This window comes from Sinocyclocheilus rhinocerous, unplaced genomic scaffold (genome assembly GCF_001515625.1).
Source record: "Sinocyclocheilus rhinocerous isolate Xijiao unplaced genomic scaffold, SAMN03320098_v1.1 scaffold853, whole genome shotgun sequence".
NCBI lineage: Eukaryota > Metazoa > Chordata > Actinopteri > Cypriniformes > Cyprinidae > Sinocyclocheilus > Sinocyclocheilus rhinocerous.
In genome coordinates, this window is record NW_015627738.1 from 2,380,345 (window position 1) to 2,391,165 (window position 10,821).

General features: G+C 35.0%; 2 protein-coding genes across 2 annotated transcripts in view; both read right to left on the minus strand.

Annotated features, from left to right (window-relative positions):
* Nucleotides 1-2,181: 2,181 nt before the first annotated feature.
* On the minus strand, nt 2,182-5,014 carry LOC107733856 (E2F-associated phosphoprotein-like). The gene is made up of 7 exons (XM_016545675.1): nt 4,824-5,014; nt 4,340-4,524; nt 4,141-4,254; nt 3,430-3,518; nt 2,885-2,910; nt 2,690-2,815; nt 2,182-2,592 (listed from the first exon to the last, which is right to left on the minus strand). The coding sequence occupies exons 1-7, from the start codon at nt 4,892-4,894 to the stop codon at nt 2,274-2,276; spliced, it is 930 nt and encodes a 309-aa protein (XP_016401161.1). The 5' UTR covers nt 4,895-5,014; the 3' UTR covers nt 2,182-2,273.
* A 280-nt stretch (nt 5,015-5,294) lies between these two features.
* LOC107733861 (sorting nexin-6) overlaps nt 5,295-10,821 on the minus strand; it is a 10,763-nt gene continuing 5,236 nt past the window's right edge. The window contains exons 8-14 of the mRNA XM_016545687.1: nt 10,240-10,345; nt 9,456-9,531; nt 9,063-9,102; nt 8,032-8,118; nt 7,552-7,711; nt 6,227-6,312; nt 5,295-6,139 (exon numbers count right to left, since the gene is read on the minus strand). Of these exons, the coding sequence (XP_016401173.1) occupies nt 6,086-6,139; nt 6,227-6,312; nt 7,552-7,711; nt 8,032-8,118; nt 9,063-9,102; nt 9,456-9,531; nt 10,240-10,345 (609 nt within the window). The 3' untranslated portion in view covers nt 5,295-6,085. The remainder of the gene's footprint in view (nt 6,140-6,226; nt 6,313-7,551; nt 7,712-8,031; nt 8,119-9,062; nt 9,103-9,455; nt 9,532-10,239; nt 10,346-10,821) is intronic.

The following is a 10,821-nucleotide window of genomic DNA, read 5'->3' on the forward strand; positions in this document are numbered from 1 at the left end:
TAAGCACGCATTCATGTTTAGCTAAGAAACAACTAACCATCCACCATCAGTGTTGGGGGTAACGCATTACAAGTAACGTGAGTTACGTAATCAGATTACTTTTTTCAAGTAACTAGTAAAGTAACGCATTACTTTTTTAATTTACCAGAAAATATCTGAGTTACTTTTTCAAAAAAGTAATGCCAGTTACTTTGTTTTCCCATTTATTGACTGACAAGTCTCCTGTCCCCATATTGGGAGAAATCGGGAGTGCAGAGGCGTTGTGTGCGCTGTGTGAACATGATGTTACTGTAGTTCTAGACTAAATGTGAATGTGCATTAATTCATCCCACTCACAAAAAACAGATTTAGTATTCATCAAAATGAATTAAAACAGTGAAATGCAAACTCAGAATATGACGCAAACCTGCAATAATTAAATATGTTAAATAACACAAATGTATCTAATCCCATTTTATTAACCAATATCTTTGCTGCTGACCTTTGAGGATCCAGTTCAACCATACTAATAAGCAAAAATGACTTTAAAGGAACTAACAATTGTGCTTTGTTTTTTTATTGCTGAAGAGTGTTTATTCTCCTGCGTTCTACTGTACAGACGTGAATTTACTTTTCCTTCAGCCTGAGGTTTATTCATTACACTTTTTGGTGTGAAATGGCTTTTATATTTGCTATAAATAGAACTTCTTATATTAAAAACAATCAAGCCCTGCTTATATTTAAAAAGTAACGCGAAAGTAACGCAGAAGTAATACAACGCATTACTTTCCATAAAAAGTAACTAAGTAACGTAATTAGTTACTTTTTTTAGGGAGTAACGCAATATCGTAATGCATTACTTTTAAAAGTAACTTTCCCCAACACTGTATATGTATACATATGAATGAAAAAAAAACGTTACAAAGATTACCAATGTTCAAACATAGCACTAACACAAGTCAGCTGACATGACTTTGTTTGACCTCAGTAAAACATGTTCCTCACTACAGAAAGGGTGAATGAAGCAAGTGCAACTGGTTACAGTGAAATTAAAGATCACACGTTCCCACAATCGTCTTCCTAGAAGAGACCTGAAAATCAGCTCATGTTGTCAAATACTGAAATGTTAAACGTCACACCCACCAGAAGCAGGTTACATCAGTAATTCAGTTCAAAACTAGCCACAGTTAAATTCTTCTGAAGTTGCATAGAGTCACTCATACAAACATAACTTTAAAGAGCAAATACGAATCAACAGTTGCAGAATTAGATATAATAGATTTACGATCAGCAAAACAGCCTTCTACAGTCAACGCTGGTTGAAAAAAACATGAATTCGCTGAGATACAGACAACATTTAAATATATTATAAAAATATTTAGCTAATCGTACGATACAGGTAAGTGCACGGCACACTTGAATAGTAAGGATAAGGAAACAACCTGATACCTTACGTGGAGGTAGGAACTCTTCCCAAATGTTGTTTCTTAACACATAAAAAGCACTGTATTTTATGAAAAAATAAAAGGATACTGAAGATAGTTCTCTCCCAAGGCTCCAACATATACAGAGCTGTTACTAGCAAATATTGGTAATAAAACCAAGATAATTGTTTCCAGGCATCTCCTAACGCCATATTTTCTCTCGACCCGTGTTGGTCTCACCGTCACCTCTCCCTTTCCGGTCCAGATCATAACAAAATAAAAGTCGTGTGCTAGAAAAGAAATTGGGTGAACTTATAACAGAGCAACAAAATAAAAGTCCCGACAAAAAAAGAGCGACAACACGCAAAACTTTATTATCGGCATACATCACAAAGATGCCGTCATATTTGTTAGGAAATTAATTTTCTATAAAATCAAAATGAAAACATTTATTCAAATGACAACGTTCACATCGAGAGCACGTTTAGATTAGCTAAATGCTTTTGCAGCAGTGTAAAAAAAAAGCTTAAAACATTTTCATATGTCACTTCTGTTCAATCTGATTAATTTCCATGTCCTCTACTGTGTATAAAAATACAATTTAATAAAAGGGTCTATCTGAGAGGCAACAGAACGTTTATGCAAATATGAAATGTAATTTACTTGAAGTGGATCACATGAAAGTGTTTACATTTTACAACACAATATAAATCAAATATAAGCCCTATAAATAAAATCATGTCTAGCCACATTCCTTTCCCCAAATTTTTTTTATATGTTTCTCTAATTTGCACTTTACAGTAAAGTTGCCTGGTGATGCACAACATTAAACCAACCAAAACGTGTGGTTTGTAAGTCCAGTAAATGCCCTTAGCAGTGACTTGCTAGGATGTTAAAGAAATGATACACCTCATCTTTATCATACACTGCCACTTCAGTGGAGCATTCGGTGCACTTGACCGGGTGATATATTGCTTCTTCATCCATTCCTGCCAAGCGTGCATCAGTCAGACCTGCACTTGACTCCATTTCAGCCTCTGCTGATGTGGTCGTGGACTCCAGACGGGCCTTCTTTCTGTGCCGGTTCTGCTTTCTCTTATTGGCAGTTTTATAGCGCAGCACTTCCTCTTTGTTGACTGTGCAGTTCATCACGAACATGGCTCTGTACTGCGTCCGATATTTCTCATGCCTGCGGGTTGAGAAGACTTTTATTAAATAAAAAATAGATTTTTTGAAATAATCTTCACAGAATCTGACACTGCAGTATGAACTGAATGTGACCGTACCTCTGACAGTCCAGGCACAGGGTGGTCATACAGGCCGGACAGTTGAGGACAGCGTCACTGCTTGGAACAGTGTGTGGTTTGTTTCTTCTGTTTGCTGATGGTGGCAGCCGCCTCTGATTCCTGTATCTGTATCAGAAAATGGAATTAAGCTCTGAACGTCAAAAACCGTACATTTTTTTAGTCACAAAAGCTTACTCTTTTCTTTTTGCATCCACCCAAGCCTGGTCGCGATCATCCTCGTCTGGGTCGTAAGGCATTTATTTTTTTGCATTTTCAAATGCCACAAAACTTGTTTAAATAAAACTTGCCAATAATCAAAATACTTTTACACAAATTCAACCCCTCTTTTTTTTTGCATAAAAAAAACAAACTTAATGTGATTATCAAAATCAGGCATTACACTGTTTGCAAATAACAATTCATATACATTCTGACCCAAAAGCGCTTAACAATAATTTAATTACCACATGGATAAATATCATTAATTGTTTTAAACTGAACTTTATGTAATTCGGTCTTTGATAGTTTCCATTTTTGAAAGCCTTTGAAATAAAATATTTCTTTTACGAGGAGTAGAAAAACATTCTTTTGTAATTTGTGATCTCAAAACGTAACCATATTAACAACTGTTACTCTTGATGTACAATATGCAAAGAAATAATAAAACATTTTTGCTTTTTGATTTATTACCAGCTGTGCCATCTTCATCCGAGTCTGAGTCTTTTTGCATCCACCCAAGCCTGGTCGCGATCATCCTCATCTGGGTCATATAACAGCTCATCATTTGTGAGAACAGAGCGCTGCTTCCTCCTCAGTCCCTGAGAGCTGCCTGATACAGCACAAAAAAATCACATCAACAAATTATTTACCCTTTATTACTCCTCTTTGCCACATTACACATTATTGTTAAACACAAAAACAATAAATCCAGCATACACTAAATGAAAAAAAAGTATATATATATACATATATATATATATATATATATATATATGTGTGTGTGTGTGTGTGTAGGCATTTATTTTTTTGCATTTTCAAATGCCACAAAACTTGTTTAAATAAAACTTGCCAATAATCAAAATACTTTTACACAAATTCAACCCCTCTTTTTTTTTGCATAAAAAAAACAAACTTAATGTGATTATCAAAATCAGGCATTACACTGTTTGCAAATAACAATTCATATACATTCTGACCCAAAAGCGCTTAACAATAATTTAATTACCACATGGATAAATATCATTAATTGTTTTAAACTGAACTTTATGTAATTCGGTCTTTGATAGTTTCCATTTTTGAAAGCCTTTGAAATAAAATATTTCTTTTACGAGGAGTAGAAAAACATTCTTTTGTAATTTGTGATCTCAAAACGTAACCATATTAACAACTGTTACTCTTGATGTACAATATGCAAAGAAATAATAAAACATTTTTGCTTTTTGATTTATTACCAGCTGTGCCATCTTCATCCGAGTCTGAGTCTGAGTCAAAGTAAATGCTGTCATACACCTGAGTCTGTTGCTTGTCTGCTGTGGAAGTGCTGTCACTGGTCCCAGATGTTTGACCTGTAAATGAAATGTTGAATTCAAATTCGAGTTCATTTACTGTTATAATTGTTATAGTTACATTTTAAATGTGTGCTTGTGAAACCTTGAGCTGAAGATGCCGTCCAGCTGCACTCCAGGCTCTTCATGGTGCTGCTGAGCTCTGCCTCCATCTCCTTCTCAAACTCATCGCCGCTGGAGGACTCGCTCTCCCCCGTCAGATACTCTCTGATCAGCTTCTTCTTCTGCTCCGGGGTCCCGTTGAGAAGAATATCCAGCTCATCCTCAGAACTGAGCAGAAACACTGTGTCAATCTGATCTCTGAAGAGCATTTATGGTGTTCATGACACACACACACACACACACACACACACAAGTAGAAAACACTGTGTCAATCTGATCTCTGAAGAGCATTTATGATGCTCATGTTTACAACTCGATGGAAATGCTATTAAATAACCATGTATACTAATACCAATGTATTTCTAACATACATAAGGCATATAAGGTCAAACTCCAGCTGCTGGTGTTCACATTTGTTTGTTTACATGTTTGCACCTGAGAGAATGTTTGCTGTTATTTTTATTTACCTGCTTCCGGCTCCTTCCTCATCGCTTGGCTCTTCAATCTCATATGAATCATAATCATCTTTTCGATTCATTTTTCTTATTTCGAGTAAAACACTAGGAAAATAAAACGCGTTTTGCTTTATTAACTCTTTAGCACCGGAAAGCAAGTTATAGAGTATCTCCGGATCACGCTTTTTTTTTTTTACTTCAAAATAAAGCTGTCAAAATAAAAGCCACTAAAAAAAACGTTAATTATATCAAATCACCATGATTGCGGTTACAACTTGTGTAAATGTATTTTCATGTCATTTTTACATTTAATAAATAATCAAAGACTATTTAAAGGTCTCCCGAACTATAAGTGGCAGCTGGATTGTATTAAAGAAATCTCATTGTGTAAGATAACAAATATTTTGCCAGTAAGCGAACACTTCCTTTATTTAATGTGTCCATTAATTCAAACCATCAGTTGACATTAAAAAAAAATCTCACTTAAAGTAAACAGCATCATTTATTTTTTGTTATTTCATGGTCATTTTATCATTGTTATCAGCGTTTGTCTCAGCATTCCTCCATCTGAATAAATGGAAGCTTTGGTCACATATTGTGAAAAAGAAAACAACATTCATATAGTGCACTTCAAAAAAGTCTGGAGAAAAAATGCATCCATGTATGATTTTTTTTTTTACAATGTCATATGAATCTACATTTTAAGGCAAACATACTGAAGCATTATTTGTTAGGAATGAAAAAAGGAATAAACAGCTTTGCAGAAAATTAGTCCGATTACGACGAACCATAGCTATACGATGAAAACTAACACATGTACAAGGCTTTGAGTGACCATACACTTTAATTGTAATAATCAGCTCAACTTGAACAAGATATCTGAGCAGCATCCACACACAGATCACCAAAACTAACTTCGAAGATTACAACAGGGAAAACAAAACCAAGCGAAACAGAAAAACGAAACAAGCGGGACAAAAACTGCCGAAACGAGAATGATGAAGCGAATCCCATGGAAAACAATTGACAATTAAAAGTCAAAAATGTGTGATTAAATGAAGTCGTATATCTTGTGCGGTGTGGATCAGGTGATCTTCCACAGTGGACTGCCTCACTTTAGGGGGGGTTGTGGAGGGAGTGTGGTGTCTCTGGTAGTGGTAAGTACAGACGTCTCTTTAGACAAACTGACCCCAGGTATGTTCTCTCCTCCATCTTCCGAATGAAGACGAGACCAAAGCAGGGAAAGCCCTATATGGAGAACCTGGATCGAGGACCTAAGTGTCCCCTTTCAGGACCCCCAGACAGCTCTGCAGCAACTGTAGATTCCCCTGGAGAGAGATCAGGGCATATATCATGAATAAACAATACATGGGTTTGACATCAGTGAAGAGTCGCAGTATGAAGTGAATGAAAACCTTGGCATGTTTGAGTTCCAGCTCGGCCAGCTCCACCAAGTTCTTTCTGAACGCTGCTACTCGCCGTGTCTTGAAATCGATCAGTTCTAAATGGAAAACAAGCATTAATATTTAGTGAGCAAAACAGCTGTTTAGCAGATGCTTTTATCCAAAGTGACTCCCAAGAGCAATCTGAGGTTAAAAGCAATATGCCACATAACAATTTAACAGAGTTCATTTTCAAAATTTCCATACAACACCTTGTCCAAACAAAATTCTCAGTTCAGATTGAAAGCAAAAGTAGGGCTGCACAATTTTGGGGAAAAAACTTTTTCTTAAAAAAAAAAAAATTAATTGAGAGAAAAAAAAAAAAAAACAAGTCCCTACTTGCAGTGCTGCACAATTTGGCCCAAAATGTTGTGATTAAATAATCAACGTGGCAATTTTTTTTATTATTATCTATTAATAATGATTGTTATTTATTATGATTATTACTAAATAAAAACATTAAACAAAGAAATATTCCTGTTGTAATATATCTCTGTAAAAAAAAAAATAATAATAATAATAATAATAACAACAACAACAACATACAGTATAACATTATACAGTTATACAGTTTTATTATACAAATAATTTTCAAATGTTCAACCATCAAGCAGAAAACCTCAAGGAGCTGTTAAAGTCAGTACGAAATGAAAATTCTTCTGTTTTTCTAAATGCATGTCATAGATCTAAACTAACAATTCATCCATGCATGTGTTTCATTTAAAAAAAAAAAAAATGTTCTGACCTTGTAATGTTTAATCAAAATGTTCTAACTGGATATTCCAGTTAAAATGACAGACTTCTCTCTGGTGACGTATTTAGTCTGCTTAAACCCACTCCTGGAAGCTCACACTCTTCACTCTAAAATATGCTTTGCATATATTTATTTAATTAAATCATTGCCTTTCATAATAGCGCTAGTAGCATTTGATAGTAGCGATTTGATAAGCAATATCAATATTTAGGTTTATTTCAGTTTTGTTTTGATTATTCAGCCCTAGTGTGAAATGACAATCAGAACCAATCAGATGTTTTGTTTTGATTATTCAGCCCTAGTGTGAAATGACAATCAGAACCAATCAGATCTGTGGAGTCGGATTTTGGACCAATGACATAACAGTGGGTGGAGCCAACTAGTGTGACACCTATTAAAACCAAGCAATCAACAAATGGCAATTGGCTGTGCCAGTTTACAAGGAAGAGCAACTTTTACTACGTTGCGTCTGATTGGGGAACGATGTAAAATCAAGTCGTTTTTGTACTGAATCCACTGTTTGAATAATATATATATGAATGACCTTGTTTTGCAGATTCAGAGATTTTCTCAAACTTCTGACAGCACACTTGCTGCGTGGTTTCTGCTTGTAGGACGTCTTTGTTTTTAGCTCGGGCTTTGTCCAGAGCTTTATTAGCGTTCTCATAATCAACTAATGCTCTTCCTCGTCTGTACAGGAGGTCCTGTGGAAGAGATAATGCAGTTTACAAAGAAAGAAAACACACATAGTCTAAAAGTGTTTCAAACGGGGTCAAGAAGCAGTAACTATGAACAGCAGAAGATCAATCCTCTGCAACGAACAGTCAATACTGTATTAAACTGAATCTTATACTCCAAGAGGTCACTGTTCCACTGTTTTGCCTTGGACAGTCAAGTCAGAATCACTTCTGTAGCTTAATTACATTGTATCCCAGGGCTACAGCAACAAATCACTCACTAACGTCGGAAGGAAAGCCCTCTAATGACCAGCTGCCAGTTCAACATGCTGACCACACATCTCTACCTTAGCGGCTTGCGACTCTCTGAGGTAGTACTTCAACAAGTCGGCAAGTTTCAAATCCTCATCGGCCGCCACGCGAGCTTCAATTTTCTGAGAGTTTGAAAACAACAGAGGAAGAGGTGAGTGACTTTATAGCCCCTAACTCTCGGATTCATCAAATTCTGAAGTTAGACATAACAAATGACCAAATTAACTTCTCTTCACCTTAGAGAGTAAGGTAGTCACAAAAAACTGTAATCTTATACACTTTTTAAATGAGAAATTTTAAGAAAAATTTATTATTTTTCTAAAATATATATATATATATATATATAATTAAAAACAAATGAACAAGACCTTTTGTATGAACAAAATGATTAGTGATTAGTTACCTAGTAATAGTGCAGAATCATAAATGTTTTGGTCTCATTTGTCAATATTAACTACAGTGTTGTTATCATTAACCAATACCATTAAAAATGGTTTTCGGTAATTAAACGAAATCTAAATATTAAACGAAAATGAGAAAAACTGAAATAAAAATAAAGCTAAATATAAATATAAAAAAATGAATAAAAATGACTGAAGCACATAACAAAAACTAAATATAAAAGAAAAATAAAACATAAAAATAAAAGGCAATTAAAATAGCAATAAAAATATAAATACTTTATAGTATGTAAATAATACTAAAATACACTGGTTAATAACTATGAATAATACTGCTACAGCATTTATTAATCTAGTTAATATTAATTTCAGCATGTACGAATATATTTTTTAAATCAAAATTGTATTGGTTCACATTTTGTGAGACACTGCACTGTGAACTGACACGAACGAACAATAAATAATAATTTTTATTAACTAACATTAACAAAGATCATAGTTAAACTATATTTTATTATTAACTGTAACGAATACTTCTTATTCATATTATGTCATAACGTTGTAAATGTTATATGGTTTTAAAAATTAAGGATTAAACTTAGGACAACACTAAATTATTAAAAATGTATCTATATTAAAATGATTATGAAACTGGAAATGCTTACCCGTGTTTTCTCAAAAAGCTCTGATACTTTCAAGAAAAATCTGTTTAGGAGGGAACAAAACAAAAAGCAAGTCAAACCTTTGACTCCATTAACCGATCTAAAAAGACTAAGGGGCCATTCACACTTTTTTGCTTTAAAAATACGAGACACGCAAAAAAAAACTGAAGGCCTTGAGACGCATTTTTTAAAACTTGAACGCCATGTTTTTAGATTGTTGTGTGCAAGACGCTGCACAGTCGTGAGACGCGAGTGCAACAGTCAAACACGTCCATCAAGTGCGTGTTTACATAGAAAACAATGCAAAAGTAGTGGAGTGGAATGGAAAAACGCATTCAGTGTGAACGGCCCCTAAAACATTCCCTTTTGGAGCTCCATGGGAAATCATTGTCGTACTTGCACAGATCTGTGGAGTCCTGGGTTCCTAAGGTGTACAGCGTGGAGGCGATTCTGTTGATATCATCCGCCGCACCTGAAACACACGTCCTGTTAGATCTCTAGATGAGGAAACGCTGTCAGTGTTTCACACATTCACTGACTCAGTATTCACAGCATTCACAGCTCATGTTTCAGTGTTGTGCCAATAAGACTCACGGCACACAAGGAAAAGACTAAACATTTGGCTCGGAATTGGAAATAAAATGATGTGAATGACCAAAACATATTTCTGAATTCATCTGCATTATTGGAAAGTGCTGCATTAAAATCTCTAAAACATTATTCAGATCATTTTACACAATACACTGCATGTCATCAGATACTTATCCAACTTTACATTTGAGTCACCTGACATTCGATCATGACACATTTTCCTACTAAGCAGCATTATGTTAGCACTCCTAAAAGAAAAAAAACAACCTTTCCAATGTCTAATTTTGCATGCAAATTAACGTTAGACAAACAGTGCAAAATGAGGAAACATGATATGGGAGTATTTATAGATCATAGCTTTGACACTGAATAAAGTTTTATTCAATTCACCTTAGAAGAGATGAACAGCACAATGCTAATACAGTTTTGTTTTGTGGGTATATCTGAAATGCTATTGGCAGAGGTAACTGGACTGGAGACCTTTGACCTTGCCTTATCCTTGACACTACAAGGTCATGTGAGCCACGAGCACTTACAAATGTGTGACGCGTTCACCCATAAAAATAGGATATGGAAAAGAGAAACTTACTTTTGTGAGACCTGATCATTCGATCGGATTTGGCAGACGAGTCTTTGACACGGTTGTGGTACTCTAAAAGGAATGTCTTCTCGTGTTCAAAGAAATCATCAACATCCTGTGATAAAAAGAAATAAATAACTAAATAAATAGACTGTTCAGTAAAATGCGAAAATAATCTTATGAAGAAATAATATGATTTTGAGATGAAACATGATAAAATGCATGTGGTTTTGACATGTCTTCTGCCAGACTTACTTAAATGTAAACTGCTGTTCAATAGTTTGGGGTCAGTAAGATTTTTTTTTTTAAAGAAATTAATGTTTATTCAGCAAGGCGAGTAAATCACTCGCATATGCGACTAAATCTTTACTCTGGGCGACTAGTCTTACATACCATGCAGAATTGATGTGCTATATGTAAACGATATTCTTTGTTGCATTTTCCTGTCAAAGTTCCTTTGGAGTTCTTCAGCTTTTAAGAACTGCCGGTTTCTCCGGTAGTGGGGCGGAACTAATGTACAAACTGCAATCGTATTGGCTGGCGCTCACCTATTATCGTCCCTGTTTTGATTTCAGCAAATCAGTTCGAGTG

What these genes read in the sequence shown, in the direction of transcription:
- LOC107733856 (XM_016545675.1), bottom strand. Translation starts at nt 4,894, where the DNA reads ATGAATCGAAAAGATGATTATGATTCATATGAGATTGAAGAGCCAAGC. An exon ending in ATGAGGATGATCGCGACCAG is followed by an intron (nt 2,911 to 3,429) that starts GCTTGGGTGGAT and finishes GATCGCGACCAG; the next exon opens with GCTTGGGTGGATGCAAAAAG. An exon ending in GTGGATGCAAAAAGAAAAGA is followed by an intron (nt 2,816 to 2,884) that starts GTAAGCTTTTGT and finishes TTTCTGATACAG; the next exon opens with ATACAGGAATCAGAGGCGGC.